This window comes from Arvicola amphibius, chromosome 10, assembly GCF_903992535.2.
Source record: "Arvicola amphibius chromosome 10, mArvAmp1.2, whole genome shotgun sequence".
In the NCBI taxonomy this organism is placed as follows: Eukaryota; Metazoa; Chordata; class Mammalia; order Rodentia; family Cricetidae; genus Arvicola; species Arvicola amphibius.
In genome coordinates, this window is record NC_052056.1 from 17,968,304 (window position 1) to 17,989,142 (window position 20,839).

Genomic DNA, 20,839 nt, shown 5'->3' on the forward strand with positions numbered 1-20,839 from the left:
TAACCCTAAGAGTCCTATGCAACATGTCTCTACCTTACATTCCAGACTAGTTAATGCTATCCTCACACTCTCAAATCTGGGCAAGAAATAGATTTGTATCAAGTTCTTCTGCTGTAAGGTGTTGGTAGATACTGAGGTAAAGAATGAATTCTGTCTTTAAAATAAAATTGCTATAATTAATTGGAGGATAGGGAAGGGAGAAATGTTTTCATTATGTTATGATCTCAAAAAAGAAGATCCCACACAAACGTACATTTAATTCATTTCAACAATTTGACACGAAGTACTGAAAACTGAAATTAAAATTGGCATTTTATACTGGCATAAGTTGATAGCATTCTGGTTCCCACATGTAATTTCTGTCAGGGTCCTAAATATCTTCAAGTATGTAGGAAAACATTAACTTATTACAACTGTGAACACACATGTGCCACCCTCAACATAAGAAAACCCATCAGGACAAGATATGCGAAAGATCAGAAAAGGCTTAATTACTACCTTTCATGTTGTTGACGCTGTATTTTCATTTTACAGAATATTCTGGTAGTCATTTTCATACAGTAGAAATTATTTTTCCAAAAACTCATCAGGAGCTTCTTGCCCTGCACACACCGTAGTAATACGGAGCTATGAGCAGAGAGTGGTCTCAGCAGCTGAAGGTGCGTGCCACCTAATCGGAAAGCTTGAGTTCCATTCATCTCCAGGAACTGCAGGGTAGAGAGAACTGACTTTGTCCTCTCCTACCCACTCTCCGCCCTTCCTCATCTTCTGCTCTCTCCTTCTCCCCTCCCTTATGGTCCCCAAAATACATTATATTTTCCATTTTTTTCCTTTTACTTAAAACTTCCAAACAGTATATTTATATTTTCATTTCATTTATTTACTTAGGGACCGGTAGGTCTATGAGAATACACACCACACAAAGTAGGGATGGGGAGAGAGGAAGAGAGGGAGATGCGAAAAGGAACTACATGCCCTGTAGTTCCTGGGAATAAATGGAACCAAAGTTCTCAGTTTTGGTAGCACGCACTTTCAGCTGCCAAGACTATTCTCCAGCCACAGCTCCATATTACTAATGTGTGGTGGATTGCAAGAAGCTCTAGATGAGTTTTTGGAAAAATAATTCCTACTGTATAAAAATGACTTCCAAAATGATGACAGTAAATGATACACTTTACTGAAAACTTATCATTTACCTGTATATACAGATTACACCCATTCCCTCTGCTTTAAAATTAAAAATTCATTAATTAAAAATAACTGAGGAGCAAATGAACTGAAGTACTTTGACAGCTTCCAAAATTAATCTCTGATGAACTCATTACTATACAGGGCTGGTCAAGGCACATAGGCAATGGATGCCAACAAGGTATAATCCTAGAGCTAGGACAGGATGCATGTCTGGGTATACATCAGTTGTCTAGCTCACAACACATACACACACACACACACACACACACACACACACACGCACAAATATCAATACATACAATAAATAAAATTAACTAAAATAAAACAAGTAACACTGGAAAATAAACTTAAGGGAGAGCATGCTATTCACATACTCTAGATACTGTCTACAGAGAACGGGCCTCCTTGATAAGCTCCTCATCTCTCAGACACCTTTTTGATTGCATTGCCGGCAGTCTGTTTTCATCCAAACACCATTACTTTTGTAAGACAGTAAAAAGCAATGACGAGATTGACCCATTGTTTTCTCTTTTGCTGTGACTATGGTGCGATGCACAGAGGAGGGAGTGGCTAGGTCAAGACAACTCTTCTATTGACATTTCGTTACTTCTATGCAAATGTTCCAAACTTTAAAGAGCTTAGGTCAGAAAAAAAACTAAACTTCATTAAGTTTGCCTGCTCGCTAAAAGTTTCTCTAGGTGAATGGTAGGCATGTTACTATAAATGTAGTAAATGAATGAGATTTGCAGTTGAATTACATTCAGTTCGGACATAGTATTACCTAAGTGCCCACTGCTGAGACTATCGGAGTGCAATACTTTGTCCGGACTCTCTTCTAACCACCAACCCCCTGTCTATAAATGTCCTGAACTCTCTCCTGCCACAATCCTCTTCTTTCTCTCCAATCCGAAAAGAAAGACCCTCATTCTCCAACAGCTTTTTTAGCTTAATCCCAACTGGCTCTATTCACGGTTGAAACCTTTTGGGGTGTGAAATGAGCTACAGCACCGGGCTGCAGTATTTGCAGCATGCATTATTATTCCTCCAGCTTTAGTGTGTCTAAAGGCTTAAAACATCTCTACCTAAGCTCTGGCTGCAGGCAAGAATCCTTATCTCAGCAAATGCAGTCTGAGTAGCAAGACAAAAGAGAGGCAACCTAAGCAGGGCCTGAGAAGAGAGGTTGAAGACTGAATACCATCCAAGCAGCCTGGGGATATCCCTTTTTCTCTCCCTAGAATCTTTTATATTTTTATAATTCATCAATGACCTAAAAAGTGTTAATGTTTACATGTATATGCTTCTCTTCTCACATAGAATAAACTTCTGCAAGTCAGAAGAGCCCTTTATGGGAACATAAGCCATAGAAATGATAATAACGGCTTAGAAATAAGTTGCTGGAAGACACTAATATGTAAATAAGGTAAAACTGTATGGTACAATACTAAATTTCTAGTCTTTTCAGACAGCTGTAGAAATGGGCACTGGAGTTATCAAAATCTGTAGGTCTGGAAATTATCACAAAAATTTAATTGATTGTAATCATCTTGATTCCATTCATACCAGATATGAGAACTTTTTTGAAAACGTGTCAACATTCTATAGGATATTTGTACACTGTGTGAAGATACTGCTGTGATTGGCTTAATAAAGAGCTAAACAGCAAATTGATAGGCAGAAAGTATAGGTGGAACTTCCAGGTAGAGAGAGGGAGCAGTGGGAGATAATCGAGGTGCAGAGGAGATGACAAGAAGACATGGAGGGAGCTGGACATACAGAAATAAAGATTAGAAAGCGGCAAGGTAAAAGGCAGATTCATAAAAATGGGTTAATTTAAATTACAAGAGCTAGTTAGGAACAAGCCTAAGCTATAGGCTGAGCTTTCATAATTAATAATAAGTCTCCAGTTCATTTGGAAGCTAGCTGGTGGGACAGAAAAAGACTCATTAAAATGATATCACAAAGGATTGTTAATATTTTATTTTTCATTTATTGATTATTGTTTTGTCCATTATTAACAGTTTCTCTTAAACTTTTGCTGTTTCATATCCTGTTTATTGTGAAACAAACTACAATACTTTTAGGTATTTGATGTGGAGATCAAAGGTGAAATTTTACTTATGTGACTATTTTAATAGATTTTGTTGTAAAGGTATATTGTTTTCTAGCAAACCAGAGATGGTAAAATGCTGCACTCCTGGAATCCTAGCACACAAGACAGAAACAGGAGGATTGAAAGTCCAAGGTTAACTCAGGATATATAATAAAACTAATATCAGTCTGGGATACATAGCAAGCCTCAGTCAATAGAGCTACATAATTAAGTGCAGTCTGTTTCATTGTTTAATTTTCACCTGAATCACATAGAAAATCACATAGGAAAGTCTTTTTTTCCATGTGAATATATCTCCAGTTCATCTCAGTGCAGCACCAATATCACCATGGAACGTTGTTTTTGAGTCCCAAGGGAAGAACATCTGTCCATTCTTCTTAAAGGTCATCCTCTAGCACAGTCCCACCATGTATCGCCAATGGTAGATACATGATGAATAGGATAGGTTAAGATATTTATAAAAATCATGATTCAATGTTTTTTATTTTACTTACCTTTCCACAGATATTGATAGGTCCCTTCAGGACCTATCTTAAAGAAATTTCAAAGGAACATGGAAAGAGCAACGAAATTGAGTTGTCTAAAAATCTACATATCTGCAATCATACATTTTAATGTAGATGTCTTGATGGTGTTCTTCATTTTATACATGAAAACAGATTCAAATAGCTGGAAATCAAGATGAAAGCATCAAGAAAAAACCTTGTGCAACTCTCATAAATGGTGCTTCTATTTCTTCTTCCCGTTCTGTAGCAGACACTAAAATCATTTGATAAGCTGGTTACAGCAACACGCTGGGCCTGCACCCCAACTTCCTGATCCCATAGATCTAAAGTGGTTCTGGATAATTAACATTTTCTGGGGTGACAGCTGCTGGTGTTGACAAAGCGATGTGTGAAAGTCTGCTGGAAAACAAGAGACTTAGTAAATTTCTTAGAAGAATGCTCAAAGGTGGTAGACCTTGAGCAGAATGAGAAACTCTTAACAATGAGTAAACACAAGAAGAAAGCTATCTGGAGGGAGATTAGAGAGCAATTATCACCAAGGACTTTACCCTCCCAGCATAGAAGTGTACTAATCAGTTCCTGTTGTCTGAAGCCTGCAGACAACAGGAATGAATAAAGCCTCTTCTCATTCAGGAGGCCTAGCACTTTAAATTCATTTGATGACTTCGACCAGAAAGTACATGCTGATAAAATCCTGAGCTCTTGGTCTACATTCTCTCTCTCATCAATGTGTTATTCTTCACCTAGAACTACTTTACATTATTAAGGTTGTTAGGACTAGAACACCCTTAGAATTCTATATCCACTTCTACCTTTTTTTATTGATTTTTATTGAGCTCTACATTTCTCTTTGCTCCCCTGCCTGCCCCTACCTTTTTTATCTAAATTGCAGCAAATGCATGTGCATTTGGCTACCTAAGTAAAATAATTCTTCAGCTCATGTGGTTTGAGGAGATAGTTTAATCTCCAACAATAACAATAGCAATGCTTCTCTTTGTTTTGCTAAATCAATTTAGGATTTTATTAAAGGAATATGTGGCTTTGTGTTCTTTCATTAAATTTACCTGCTTTTCTAAGGAAAGTGTAATATACCAAATTCTGGGGCATTAGAGAGAGCCTCTATTTTCCCAGCTTCCTCTTCAATGGCTGGAAAATGCCAAATAAATCTTCAGTCTATGGTAAACTATGGAAGAAAGAGGAGTTGCCCTTTTGAATATTTTTCCTTTTCATTGATTATGCGAATGTTGACTGTTCCGTGCACAATCCCTGTGTACCCAAACACACTGTGGCTGTTAGCTATTATTTTAGGGAGACACCAAATATTCTAGCGAGGAAACAGCAGACCCAACATGGCATTTCAAAAGATAAGAACTACAGCCGGGCAAAGGGGTCGCATGCCTTTAATCCCAGCTCTCGGGAGGCAGAAGCAGGCCTCTGTGAGTTCAAAGCCAGCCTGGTCTACAAGAGTTAGTTCCAAGACAGGCTCCAAAGCAACACAGAGAAACCCTGACTTGATACCCCCAATTCCCTCCTCCAAAAAAAGGAAAGGCAAGAACTACATTGTCTCCTGACAGCCATAAATAACAGTAAAATCTGGATGTTTACAATGCAAAGGATTGTTGTTGTTAACAGTTGGGGGTTTTCACTTGCACAGTGTATCATTTTAACCCTCTCTCCTTTCCTTGTCCTCCCCACTTCCTTCCAGATTTAAAGGCATAGTTTTATATTAAGATTATGGTCTTGAATGAATAAAAGAACTGAAACGAGATTGAGGATTGAAAGTCGAGTCTCTAGCTAAATTCTAAGATGCAAGTAAGGAAACTGGAAAAAATTGTCACTAAGACACACAGGAGATGATGCAGATACCACAGGAGAATTGGGAGCCTTTTACATGGAGGTGTCTTTCGCCACCCTGTGGTAGCTCACGAGTTGGCAACTACAGATCCAAGATGCAGAGGTTCTCAGAGCAGCCTGTGTCTTCTGTCTTTGAATTACTACTGCTCTCAGACCTTAAATTTAAAGAAATACCAGGAGAAAAAATAAAAAATATTTGAAAACTAAATTCTGAAAAAAAAAACTATTATGTAGTTCTTAGGGGTTTGATTTTCTTGAAAGATGAAAAGAAAGGCTTAAATCATGAGTGCTGTGTTTATTTTTATTGTATTCAAATTTCATTCAAATTTTATATAAACTGACCCATTGAACTATTGGCATCCATTCAATAACACAAAAAAAAGAAAAATGGAAAAGACACCAGATCCTCAAGAGAAATGTGTAGCAATCTTTGTAAAATTCTGTATTATATGCAAACCAGTACTAAAGGCATTTCTCAAACATTGATTCCTTTTCATGTCTTTAGCAATGATTCTGCTAATGGTTTGTGGTAACACTTGATATTATACTGAAAAGATTCTTCTCTCATACAGTGTATTCCCAACACAGTTCCCCTCCCTCTGCTCCTCCCAGGCCATCAAATCATTTATTTCAAGATATGCATCATTAAATGATTTAAAATGTAACATGTTTTGTTGGTAATTTTATCTTCTGTTTACATGTCATTTTTCTTCCCTTAGAAGTGCAAACTCATCAATGACAATGTTCTCTACTGGAGATGGACCTTTTGTGAGTTTAAACAAAGCCCCTAATGGCAGCTTGACACTAACACCCAGGTGGGCACTAAGATGTTTTATTTTCATTTTGTAAACAGAACTAGATAGAATAATATTTTGAAGTCGATGATAGTGGGTACCACATACTGACCACATAGACATGAAAGTTGTTTCTTTTCTTTCTTTGTGTAAAGCACAGCACCATCTAACTGGTCTTTTCTGATAGGATTGTCTGATTCTCATTTTTATGAGAGAGTCTAATGAAAGGTAAGTAACTAAAGTTCTGGCATACAGAAAGGGAGATGATATGCCCTAATACCTTCCTTATTCTCACATTCTAAACCCTTAAACTTCATAAAAAGAAATTGTAGTCCTAGAATGAGGGTCAACACTCCTCAGACAACTATCAAAAGGCAAAGGGTTAGGTGAGAAGCAAATATTATCTTTCTTAGCAAATAAATATGAATATCATTTTAAAATAGTATACTTAGGCCTATTCTCTCTCTCTCTCTCTCTCTCTCTCTCTCTCTCTCTCTCTCTCTCTCTCTCTCTCTCTCTCTCTCTCTCTCACTATTTTAGGTTAGGTTTGTTCCTGCAGCCCTTTGTAGGGTATTGTAACGCAACACCATTCCTCTATTCAAAAACATATCATGAATAAATTATGTAATTTCTCCTATTTAGGCATTAGTGGTAATTTTTGTATGAAATTGGCCTCTGGGTTTTATAATTTCACTATAGACGAACTGTGGAAGAGAAATGACTGCAAAGAGACATGGGATTGCACTCCGCATTAACATCTTATTACCACTGGATTTGGTCTAGGAGACTCAATGTTAAAAATAGCATCATGTGATTCTACTATTGGTGAAAGCCAGCACTCCCATAGTCCAAGCAGTAAATCAAATTTATAATGACCATATTTAGTATCAATAAAAGGGTTTTGCTGTGTAGTATTTTGTATCAATGTTGACGAATATCATGAGTCTCACCAGAAATGAGCTACACCATTTGAAAGGTTTCAAACAGGTTTTCCAACTTCCTTTCTATAAAACATTCTCAAATTTATGTCTCTCTAGTAAACTGAGAATTCTACCTTCTCATGTTTCATAGATTAAGTATTAGTAAGAAAGAGAAAATAATTTAAAGTCACTCAAAATAATTGGATACATGCTTCAGAAAAGGACCATGTCATTCCATTCTTATGAAAAGGTGTCAGTATCAAATAATATTAATATTGATATTGATGTCAATATCGATATCAATATTAATATTAACATCGATATTAATATTAATATTGATGCCATTATTACACCTACATCCATGACACTAAAAAAAGGCTTTATAGCTGAACTCTTTACCTTTCTTTACACCAAAAATAAAAGATTAGCTAAATGCCCTCAATCCTTTTCTTAATCGGCCACTTTATGCTGCACTGGCAAATCCGAGACATGATGTCTCATTCATCCCCTTAGTTAACTAATTTATGCTTTTATTTATTTGTTGTACAATTATTATATTCAGTGTCATATGAAAAATGGTGCCTTTAAGAGCATCCTTGTTTTAAAAAGATATTAGAAAGAAGTTACCAGATAAAAATCGAAATTTCTTGTCAAAATGATAATGAACTACTAACTACTCTATGCTTGATAAAAATTAATTTGGCATTGTTTGCTTTTTTGAAGACTAGTAACTATGTCTTAGAAGCCATATTGCATATGGATTTTTATTGTTGAGTACTGTAGATGTGAAAAGTGTTTTTGTGAGACTTGAAAATATTCTATGAGACATCATATAAACTACTTTTCATTCAAACACACGTGGACATAATAAAGAAACCTGAGACTGAGAGAGAGAGAGAGAGAGAGAGAGAGACATACTCATTAATACTTCATTATTAATAAAATAAATTTTCTTATATTTCTATTGAAATAGTCTTGTATATTAAAAGAGAATATCACTAATGGAATGTAGGCTCATGTGCGTATAAATCAACTTTATCAAGCATGTTCTGTAAACAAGAAGGCACTTTGATTGAGCATACAGCATTTCTCTGTGCTTTTCCTTTTATCCTTTTCCCAAAGTAAAAGGACTTAAGAAATTTTCACACCTCATTCAGGTAAGTACTTAAGTGCGCAACGTTTAATTCTATGTGTCTGCACATGTATAGAAACATGTGTGTTATTTAATGCGTGGATCTCCTCAGCAGCGGCAGAAGTGTGAAGTACCATGATTCCTAGTGTAAGATTGCCCTCTGCTGGTTGCATTGTGCAACATCTTACAAACACATTTTCTTTATGGACGTTTTTGGCTCTTAACACAAATTTCAAAATTGTAGGTGATACGTTTTCAGCAGTCTGTGCCTATTTATTATTTCATGCTTTCCATGCACACGTCTGCTTCTCTTACAAACATAGCCTGTGGTTTTTTCATCTTTCTCTTGAAGAAGGAAGTGCCCAGCCTAGCAGGATGATTCATCGCTCAACAGCGCTGAAACTGATGAGGCTGAGGCTGATCGCCATCAGTTGGTCCTCATTGGCAGTCTTAATTTCTGTTACTTTAATCAGTCATACTCTAAATTGCCAATCATAGTCTAAATATTTTATATACATATATGAACCGTTCATTAGTTTCAATTCTTGCCAATCTGGGTAACAGTAACCAATTTTATTGTGTCCTGGATGAACCTTCTCTTGGTGCAATCTAACACAGGAATACATTATCTTCCCATTAATTCTTCAGAAGTTATTTTAATTCTCAAAATTATTTGCAGTATTAAGTAATTTTCTCCAAGTAATTCATAATTTGTTCAATAGTGTCACCAAAATAAAGGAATAGTGTATGTCATTAAAGGGTTTTCTAAATAATAAGGAAAGAAAATAAATATGCTAAAAATTTACAACCTGTAGTAAACACTCATTATCCATTCATAAAATTGTGGGAAAAAACACTTTTTGTTACTCTCACCAAAACTTCAAATTTGACAACCGTTATGTGTCATAGGTAGTTGGTTACAAGGAAAGTCATGGACACAGGGGTCAGTATTATATTTGGTTTTAGGTAAATAATAGAGGTATTGAAACATATTCCCTAAGAATGAGAAAAAAAATGAAATCCAAGGTTGGTGTTAGCAAAATGGCAATATCTATCATAGATCAAATATTATTTATGTTTATATCATAAAATTCTAAAGCAAAATTTTCTCATAGTCTCCATGAAATTCCAATACACTAAGTTTTATTATAGTCATGTTGATACTGAGTAATTTTTAAGTTACATAAAGAATAAGTTGCAAAAATGTAAACACAGCCCTATCTGATATTCAGGTGGGCCATTTTCTTCTGTGGATTTCAGCTTTTCCTGAATTTTATATCTCCTATACATATTTAAATGTCTATTTAACTAACAAAAACTTATTTTCTGTTGTAGTCTGCAGTGCTCACAAAATTTACTGATTATGCTACATTGTAACCATAAATGTAAGTGTTTGTCACCCTTTAAGCCTCCAATTTAAAATTCCAGACAGAATTTTATGTCACTTGAAATTATTTTGTCATCACTTTGATTTTCATATAAAAATATGATATATCTCATTTCTTCAATTATTGTGATAGCATGTGGAGAAAAAACGGTGTCCTCCAAAGTCAACCCAAAGATCGTCGGTGGAAGTGATGCCCAAGCAGGGTCGTGGCCCTGGCTTGTGGCTCTGTATTACAGAGACAGTTACAGAGACCAGCTGCTCTGTGGTGCGTCTCTCGTCAGCAGTGAATGGCTAGTGTCTGCTGCACACTGTGTCTATGGGTGAGTATGGAAATGAAGGGCCCAGTTGTACATGAATCACACATACTCCAGGGTGCTAAACCCTCACCATCACCAAAGATTGACTTGAGACAGTGTCTCCGTGTCCTCTGTCTGATGCTAATAAAGACATAATATGCATATTCATCTAGGAGTAAGCAAAGAACAATGCAAGCTTTATTAAGAGATATTAAGTAAATGTGACAAATTAAGAAAACGTGAGGAAAAACTCTCAATAGTTGAGTGGGAAGGGGGAGTCGGTCCAACTGGAAGAAAAAGCTTTTGAAATAAGCTATGAGCTCATAGTACAGCCATAACAATGCTTGTGATAATTGTTATAAAATGGTTGGTTCTCTGGGCTATCAGATCCTGAGCCAATTCTCAGTCCATATACTCTGTGCATAACCCCCTAACCCAACCAGGGAAGTGATTGTGTGCTGTTCACGGACCACTCACTCAATAAGGGATGGTTGAAGACCCACATCTGTTCCCCGTGCCCTGTTTTTTTGGTTATGACTGTCTGCTAGTTATTAATTGGTGTTAATGGCCTCCGACCTCACAGGTGCCTCAAGAGCTACTAATTAAACTAAGTTCTCTTTGTATTTTTACCAAAGTATACATAACAAAATGTCTGTAAAGTTGCTCTTAGTTAATGTAGGTTAACACTTTGTCTACAAGATAGGCTTGTATTTCTTTCCTGAAAAAGAGTAAGGTTCAATTTAACAAAATTATTGTTTCAATTACTTTCAGAAGAAACAAGCAATCTGTTAAAAAGCAATAACACTCACATTTCCTAGCAGATTTGGATGTGGTCTCAGGAAAGCTAACTAGCTGGCCTGCTGACACTGACCTTTTCTAATTTTCATAGCCTGCCTCCTTTCAAGACCTCTTCGTTGCCTCTTACACAACTGCAAGTTCTTTGTTGTTCATCACCAATGTCTCTGCTCTCATCCCTCTAGCATCCATTTGTGATTGTGTGAGCAGCTGATACTTTCCACCATGGACCCTTTTCTCTTTCAACCTACAGAGAGCTCTTTCCTCCCTCAGCAAGGTGTCCTAGAGCAAACAGAGTCATCTAAGCAAACACAAAAGAGCATCTTATTTTGTATAGGCCCAAGCCTACCATGTAAACATTTTTACTGTTGATCATATTGCTACTTGATGTGGTTCTTAAAGGGGCAACAATAACACTAGATATTGAAGTACAGTCTAGATGGGAACCATGAGGCCATGATAAATGAGATGAACAACCTTATAGAGGCTGAAGAATGACGTTATCTAATCAGGCTGATGTATGGGAATAAAACTGCCAAGAAAAACTAAAATTGCAAAAAAACAAATAGAAATTGATGATAGTACAAGAGGATCACAGCTGAGGATGATGGAAATTTCGTAAGAAAGATACATAAGCAAAAGTCATGAGGAATAATTCAGGGGTGACTAAAAGTAACAGTGTGAGTATGATGTAATTTATAATGTTGAGATGAAGAAATGAGAACACAAACATAGTAAAAATAAAGGAAGTTAAGGTTTCTTGTTGTTATACATATCTCAGCTATCTTTTTTAAAGATAGTAGATTCTTTTCTCACATAATACATCTCAATCACAGTTTCCCCTCCCTTCACTCCTTCTAGGTACCCCAATCTCCCCTGTCACCCACACCTCCTCTTCCTCCATTTCCACTTCAGCAAAGAACAGGCCTCCAAGAGACCACAGTGAAACAGAACAAAACAAGATACAATATCCCAAGGCAAAAAGCCCTCATACCGAATCTGTACAAGGCAACCTAATAAAAGGAAAAGAGTCTCAAGAGCAGGCAAAAAAAATAAGAGATACACCTGCTCATGTGTTTGGAGTCCCACAGAAACAGCAAGCTAACAATCTTAACATGTATGCAGAGGGCCTGGTGCAGACCCATGCAGGCCCCTATGCTTTCTACTTCAGTCTCTGTAAGCCCATATGAGCCCTGCTTGGTTGATGCGGTGGGTGGGCCACGTTCTCCTAGTGTCCTCCCTCCCTTCTGACTCCTACAGTCTTTCCTCCCCCTCTTCTGGAGTTCTCCAAGCGCTCAGGGGGAGGAACCTGATGGCAAGCTCCAATTTAGACTGTCTCTCTCTTCATAATGTCTGGTTGTAGGTCTTGATGGATACTGGTCAATTTGGCTCTAAATTATAGAAAAACAAGGATTGAAGTATAATAACATGCTGTTGATATTTGAATTCATGGTATCCCTGGATAACCTTATCTATAGATTAAATGTATAATAGGTTGATTTTTTTTAGGCCTAAAGCAGCATCCTAAAGTATTCTAACACTTAGAGTTGCCAAGAAAGAGAGCAGGAGTGGGTAGAGTTAAGTGGAAAAGAAACCACAAGTGCGTGGGCTGTTCTGGAAGTCATGGAAAGGAGGGAGTTCCAAATGATTCCTTGTTTCTATGAATGGTCGACAGGCAGATAATGATGATTTTGCAGTTTCCTCCCAGTGGCTTCTACTTTGCTTTCTTGCACTTCAACAATATTTATACTTACTCAGGAGCAGGATAGAAACCGCGCATGCGCTAGTTTTCTATTTACCTTTCATACTTCTACTTCTTTTTGTACTTATTGTAGCCTCATGCCCTTCCATTACCAAGTTATTATAGTGACTAGAATAATCATGATAATTGCTAATTGATGTGTAAGTTGCTGAAAGTTGACCAACTTTATACAATTTGGGCTGATGTTGCTTTCCGAATTGTTCTTGATAACTCTTGGAGGATTTTCTACTCTGCAGTTTCAATTTCAGAAATATCTTAAATTTTACTTTTTGAAATTATAATTGGCTGTATTCTTTGAGTCTTCATCTTATTCAGAAAAGAATTAATTAGAATTCAACAACCTATGCTAGGAGAAAGCGGGGTTATGGACAAACTTGCTGAGACTACTCTTGTGCCATTTATAGTAATATTAAAATGGAAGAGGGGTTCAGTTTACAATTACAAAATCCTACCTATTGTCTATTTCACTATTATGCTGCTCTTCCATGACTCTCGTACTATTTTTATTTCTGGAAATAATGGTTTCTGAGGCAACACTACTATTTGGGGATGAGCTTACTTTACCTATCTGGTGCAATATTATTGTCCTAGGATGTGTCTTTGGGGTTGACAGGTCTCAGGAGTGTGTGCCTTTCTGATCCCTCCCAAACTTTCTCTTTCCTTAAATTATAAGATAAGCATTTTTACCACACCTAGCAGATGGAGAGAATTTTTCACAGAATGAAGTCAAGTTCTACACCTGAAGAAGCAATATCCAAGTAGCATCCAAGGGATTAGGTTTGCTATCAATATGACCATCTGTCCACCTGTCCTCTGTCTTCTGCCTTCCTTCCTATCATTTCATTCCCTTTCCTTTCTTCCTTCTTTCTATTATGTTACATTCTATTATTTTCCCTCTATCTCCTTTTCTTGAGAGCTAGTGAGCAATCCAAAGGCCTTGCACAGCGAACCAAGCATTCTACCATTGAGTTATAGTCCCAGCCCAGTTCTTCCACTTTGACTAGTATTTAGAATCTATGAAGAAAGAAAAATTTGAAAACACATAGAATCACTTCTTTTCAACAGAAATGATAGCTATGAAGGCTTTTCTATCTATTCCTCTGGGATCAGAAGCCAAATAAGCTCTTCCTTATATGTTGCCTTTTCCATAGTGTTTTGTTTATAGCAATAGAAAAGTAACAAATACAATAACACAAGATGTTTGAGAAGAAATGTTAGAAGAAAAATAACATTAATTAAGCTTCTGTAACTTAATATTAAAATGAAGTCACAAGTGGAACCCAGCAAATTTGATTTGCATGAAATTAATAATACAGTAGTGATTACCAGAAGCTAGGAAACACAAACAGAGGAGAATAGGAGGAAATTTGATCAAAAAGTAAGGCTAGAACATAAAGTAGAGGTTAGTTTTCTATTGAGCAACAGTACGGCTACAAATAATAGGGTCATATGTTTCAAAAAGGTGTAAGTAAGCATCTTGAGTATTTTCACAAAATAATAAATGTTAGAGAAAATGTACTGTTTACTTTGACTTAAACATTTCAACATCATATATACACCTGTATCAAAACATGAAATGGCAGTCCCTAAGTATGTCCCAATTTCTGTTTCAGTGAAATATATTAAGAAAAAAAAAATACCTCCAAAGAAGCACTGCTTAGAGGAATCAATGAATACTATAAAATGGAAATATTGTCAGTTCTAGCTTTTTGTCAGATGACGTCTGGAAAAGTTCTCTTCTAGATGAAAAGTTACTTAAAAATATTTTCTTATCACAATCTTCAGACGAAATGTCGATCCAACCAGGTGGACAGCAGTCCTGGGCCTGCATATGCAATCCAATCTGACTTCTCCTCATGTAGAAAGACGGGTAATCGATGAAATTGTCATCAGTCCTCATTATGATAGGAGAAGAAAGTTCAGTGACATTGTTATGATGCACCTTGAGGTTAAAGTGAATTACACAGGTAAGAGAACTCTATCTAGCCATCTAATCTGCTCATAGCAATCCAAAATGAGACTTGAAGTATCATCAGTAGCAATTCAGGGTTAAATGAACTCTTAAAGAGAAGTAACAGGATCTCAACCAGTCCTCTTCATGTAGGTCATGCAATGGAAACAGGTCTATCTGCCAAAATGCATGAAGCAAGATACAAAGATAAAAGAGATAGATTAATGAAATATGTTATACACGTTGAGACAGTTTTAAATGAGACCCAATAATATCACTAGATGAACCAATGAAGGATTGTCTCAAATGCCTATAAACTATCACCTGATAAAGTGAAATTTGTCCTAAAGAGTTGTGTTCAATCTAAGCCAGTACTCTGAAGTCTTTTCTAAAGCCCGGTTGAGCAACATTGTTGCTGTCTATAAAATCAATTCATTTTTGCAGAATCTTATAAAATAATTATCAGGATTATATTCATGTTTGCTTTGAGAGTTAAATTCATGGAATTGGTCCACATATGAACTATGGAAAAGCAGGCCATTATAGTCTTGAGTAGCATCACTCTGGCCTCAAGGATAATCTTCATTTCTATGTCTTTCATGCATCCAGTGGGCATTAGAAGCTTACTAAAATCAAAGGACTTGTAAGTTGATGCTGAATAATCAAACATGATGCTTCCACAGGATCCAAATAAAACAATTGGAAGAAAAGTAGTTTTAATGTTGTTCAATGTGTCAAAAATATTTTAAAACACCATCCAATATTTTTTCTTAACCAACCTTTTGAAAGAACATTTAAAAGACCAGCAAGATGCCTTAGCAGGCAAAGACAGTCAGGCAGAGGTACTTTCATACAGGCCTGATGACCAGAGTTCACTTTCTGGGTCCCACAAGATGATGGGTAAAAAACCAGCTTTCTAGAGTTGTCCTCTGCCTTCAATATGCAAACGTGTGATATTTGACATACATGTACATACACATATCAACAAATGCATATAAGCATTCATATATGTATATGCACACGTATAATTAAAATAAACAAAATTTTAATATAATGAAAATAAACAAAAATTTAAAAGGACAATCCTCACTTTTTACAAAATTGGAACTACTTTATAATGAGTCCCATGGTTATTTAAAAATAAAATACAAAAAATAAAAATAAAAATAAAATGATAAATCATGAACTAAAGCATTATGTATATTAAAAAGATTAATTAGAGAATGATGGAGAGGAATCCAGAGTTTGCTATACCATCAAACACAGACAAATAAACACTGTTCTTAAATGTCTTTGCCCCTTAATAGTTGAAGTTTTTCATGTATAATGAAATTCAAATACAAACTTTTTATATTAAATGTTGGAATGTTTGTTTTTTTTTTAATTTACTAGAAACATGAATGATGTTCTGTTTTATTTCTGATGTTTATTTTGTTTTGCTTCATTTTTCAGATTATATCCAGCCTATTTGTTTACCAGAAGAAAATCAAATATTCAGTCCAGGGAGAATTTGTTCAATTGCTGGCTGGGGAGCTACTGAAATCGGAGGTTAGTTATCAGATTTGAAAATGAGAAAAAGTATACTAGAAAAAAAAGTGAGCTACTGAAATCGGAGGTTAGTTATCACACTTGAAAATGAGAAAATGTATACTAGAAAAAAGTATGCTATTGAAATTTGCTGTGGATATTTTCAATATTTTTACATATTTTAACCTATTATTTTTTGCAGAATATTCTAAAACAATTATTGGGATTATATTCATGTTTACACTTATATAGTACCCCCAAATATTGTCAGATTGTGTCAAATCCAATACCATAACCCAGAAAACTCAAAGACCAATATGTAAATTTAGCATAATAAAACACTGATGAATTATAAATATATACATATTGAAGTGACTATAACCCAAGTTTCTATAAATTTATGTTCACATGTGCAAATGACGTCTCATCTTGAGAGCAAAGTTACTGCCTTTTTACATTTTTGCAATCAACAATGTTGTCTTTATTTGTGGTGTTACAGTCTCACATTAAATTCTCTAGAATGAGAAGAGGATTTCTGTTAAGTTTAATGTGCTAATTCTACCTATTGGCAAAGGGTTTCAAATACAAGATACATATAAGATCATACATTTGATCATATATATTTGTATATTATTGACTTCTTAAGATTTATTGATGGAATGTTTCCAAACACAAATCTGATGTCCCTTAAATATCCTTGAGTCACAGAAGCAGTTACCCAGGGAATGGAAGTCACAACCACATAGATATCACATTAACCCCAGCAAGAGTGACTAAAAACAAGAAAACAAAAGACATATGCAGATGAATAGATAAAGGAAGGAGAATTGTGGATATTTCTTGTGGGAATCTAAATTAGTGTTGCCTTTAGGGAAATGTCACAAATGTTCCTCCAAATTTCAAAATAGAACTACCATATGAGCTAAAAGTATTACTATTGCATATGATGTCCAAAGGAAATGAAATTAGCTTGCCCATGCTGAGACCTCCACACACCATGTTCACTGCAGCATGGTTCTCAATAGGCAAGAAAAGGAGACAACCTGCGTATAGTACTAATGAATAGATAAAGAAAAGATAATAATTGGACTTAGTGGTTTGGACTAAGGTGGAGACTGAGGCGGGAGCTTTAGGTGTTTGGAGCTAGCCTTGACTACATGATGAGACACTGTATTAAAAACACACAGAAAGGAAAATGAGTAAATGTAGTATATATTCACAATGGAATGCGATTCAGCTATAAAATGGTAAAATATTGAAATTTGCATTGTCATGTTTGAAACTGAGGATTATTTTAAGTGAAATAAACTAAGCACACTAAAACATGGGAAGACATACATAGCGTAACATTAAAAGTTGAAGGCATAGAAGTTGACAACCAATGATTATTAGATGCTAGGAGGAGTGGCAGAAGAGGTTATGATCAAGGTGCAATAATTATACAGAAACAAGAACTTCAGTGTGATCCCTACAGTAAGAGAATTATAAATGATCCCTACAGTAAGAGAATTATAAATAGCAACAAAGTTCTATTGTTTTTAAAGTGCAGAATAAAGGACTCTGAAGGTATATCATAGAAAAGGATAAACACTCAAACAGATAGATATGTCTTAAATATCAAGCAATGCATACATGAATCCTACTTTATGACATGCACATTGGTATAGCATAGGGGAGGCAGCCTCTTCCCCCAACACATTGGTATCATTATTTTCTTGATTTCAAAATATAGTGAAAAATAAATTTAAAACTATAGTTAACCAGAATATGTATGTATGTATTAACAAATTATATGTTTTAGCCCAGATATTCATGCCATCAAAACACAATTACAAGACTCTTTGACTACATGATTCCTTCCAGGACTACTTCAATTTGAACAGAGGTTTTTGAGTGTTCAGTAAGGCCCCACAAAAAGGAAGGACACTTCTGCCTGGCAGGATCACGTGACTTTTATAGTCATAAATTATAGCCATGATAGATAAATGACCCACATGTATTTAAGAAAAACACACAAATATTATGAAAATGTCTAGTCTAAGGATGAAAGCTTTCATTTTGAAAATGCCCTTTGGAGAAAATGTATGTAATGGCCCAGTAGTTTTCAGCCTTTGCTCCTGTAAGACGTGAAGATAGGAAACCTCATCACCACATCCTACTAGGCCTGTGTAAATACACTCCACATATTTATTCCTTCCAGTTATTTATTTCACTTTTTAAATGGAATGGGGGAGAGGAGTTGCATCAATATGACCGAGAGATGATATGTGTGTGTATGTATAAATATGTTAAAGAATAAATACAAATGACCTTTAAAAAGGGGGGGAAGCTTGCTTATTAAAGAAAGCATCAAGTTCTGAGGCCTGTGCTCACCTGCCTGGCAACTCAACATAATAATCCACAACAGTCACATTGTCTGGCTGACAGTAGCTAATGACTGCTGTCCATAAAGTATATTCAAGTTGAACACTATCTTTTTGTATTTTCTCTTCTTGAAAAATGTCATGACTTATTAAGTTGGCAACTTAAATGTAAAATTATTGCTAGACAGATGTTTTATCTTTCAAATTTCAAAAGAACAATTTATAGCCACAATGTAGACATCAAAAACAAATTATCTGCTAACAAAATTTAAGACTCTTTATTCAATGCAAGATTTTTTTGGAGCTAAGCAAGCATAGCTTGCTTATTATTCCTAAAATATATTTTAATTAAATTAAAATGTCTCTAAAAGCAGTGTGGAGCCAGGAGGGGGAAAACAGCATCAGAATCATTTAGAGCGAAATGGCTAGACCATGTGTCTCTCCTTGCATTTTTTCATGAGTTTTGTTAATTTTATCATATAATTTATATCTATGCAACTTCATGAAATCCCATTTTCTGATTTTATGACTTTATTTTTCTAATTAGCTATTTGTGAGTATATTTTTTACTAGAAAGAAATGAGGACAGAACTCTTAAAGTTAGGCAATTAGTACTTTAAATTAAGCAAATTTGGCCATATATCTGTTTATAATTGTGTATGTGTTTATGTGTGTGTGTTCTCAATCATCCACATGGAAACAGACATGGGTGGAGAGGTGGTTCAGAGTTAAGAGTGTACACTGTTCTTGCCGAGGACCTGAGTTCACCTTCAAGCACCCAGGCTCGATAGCTCACAGTTCACTGCCTTTACCTCTAGCTTTAGGGGATGAGACGCCCTCTGCTGTGCTCCCCTGCCACCTGCACTCTTATGCGTATCCACACACACATACTTGCCACTCAAAAGTAATAAAACTAAAATTTTATCAAAGAAAGAAATAGTAAATACACAGACATCGCTCATAGTTTCCTTTACTAAAAAGCTCTGTTACTCAAACTAATTTTCTACCCAGGGATAAACACAAAGAGAAGCTTCTGTTTTTATTGTAAGACTAAGGTCTGTCCACCTATTCCATCCTTGATCTTCATAGAGCCAATGACAGAGAATGGTTGAACTTTTTCTATTTCCATCTCTCATGTTTGCTGTCTGTCAGGTTTCGGGAGCTAGAGGTGGGCTATATTGTTGACTTGATTGGTACGATGGAAACAACAGCGATTTGTATATTTTCCCAGCTAAATTGTCACCATTGTTGCTATAGATTAAATCATCCATGGTAGAACCATTTGCCATAAGTAAAGAAGAGGGCAGATTTGGGACATTTTTCCCTAAATAACAAATAGCTAGCTACATGTTTACCAACATACATGAGTCATATGCACGTAGAATATATATGTATATATTATACATATTTATTTCTATTTATATATGAGTATGTTGTACTTAAATTACATTCATAAACACACACTTGGGTCTTTTCTTAATATTTTAAATTTTTAATATATAAGTGAATCTCGGCTCAAATTGAGACTGTATGTCTTTCAAGGCTGCCTTACAGATGTAATAAATAGCCTTTAAGTTTCTACTTCTTTTGCCACACCAAATAGAACTGTTAATCATGAGGGAGTGCTTATGTAGTACCCTTTTCTGGAGGAACTAGCACCTGTTTGTTTCCCAAGCCTCTTGGGAATAGCAGTTCAGTAAGCAGAGATTCACACTTTCCAATGAATTATTAGTTGCATAAAACAAATGCAAATACACAATGCTGAAATCTACTTCCCTTTTCTTCGCCTGCATGGGATGGCAAGCTGATTGCCCCCGAGCAGAGCACAGTTCATCGGAGCTTTGTCCTCTGCTCAGTGTGCACCTGCGCATACACAAAGGACCACAAAGAAGCTGAATGCCGTTATACAGGAGAGAGCACCTCCTCAGGTGCTAAATGAAAAGCTCTTCCGAATCTCCAAGTTGGTGCTGATTTCCATGAATGAACTCTTTGTTCTGGCAGACTTCGTTTCTATGAGCAGTACCGTAACTCTTTAAAATCACTGAAAATGCCTAAAGACCACCCTAGATCAATGCATAATTCCTACTACCCCTTACGCAAGAAAGAAATGCGTTTCTGTTATCCTTTTGCCAAAGAGCGCAGGTGGGTTTGCCATGTAGTTGAAAGTGCAAGGTTAGTAGTTAGCGCCATTGTACCGCCACACAGTACTTGATAATGAGAGCAAAACGCTGGAATAGATAAGATGGATGGC

General features: G+C 35.9%; 1 protein-coding gene across 3 annotated transcripts in view; it reads left to right on the plus strand.

Moving 5' to 3' along the window:
* Tmprss15 (transmembrane serine protease 15) overlaps positions 1-20,839 on the plus strand; it is a 101,874-nt gene that overhangs the window by 76,544 nt on the left and 4,491 nt on the right. For all 3 annotated transcript variants that reach the window (XM_038346272.1, XM_038346273.1, XM_038346274.1), the window contains 5 exons: positions 6,381-6,476; positions 9,843-9,892; positions 10,028-10,214; positions 14,533-14,714; positions 16,151-16,246. In XM_038346272.1, the coding sequence (XP_038202200.1) occupies positions 6,381-6,476; positions 9,843-9,892; positions 10,028-10,214; positions 14,533-14,714; positions 16,151-16,246 (611 nt within the window). The remainder of the gene's footprint in view (positions 1-6,380; positions 6,477-9,842; positions 9,893-10,027; positions 10,215-14,532; positions 14,715-16,150; positions 16,247-20,839) is intronic.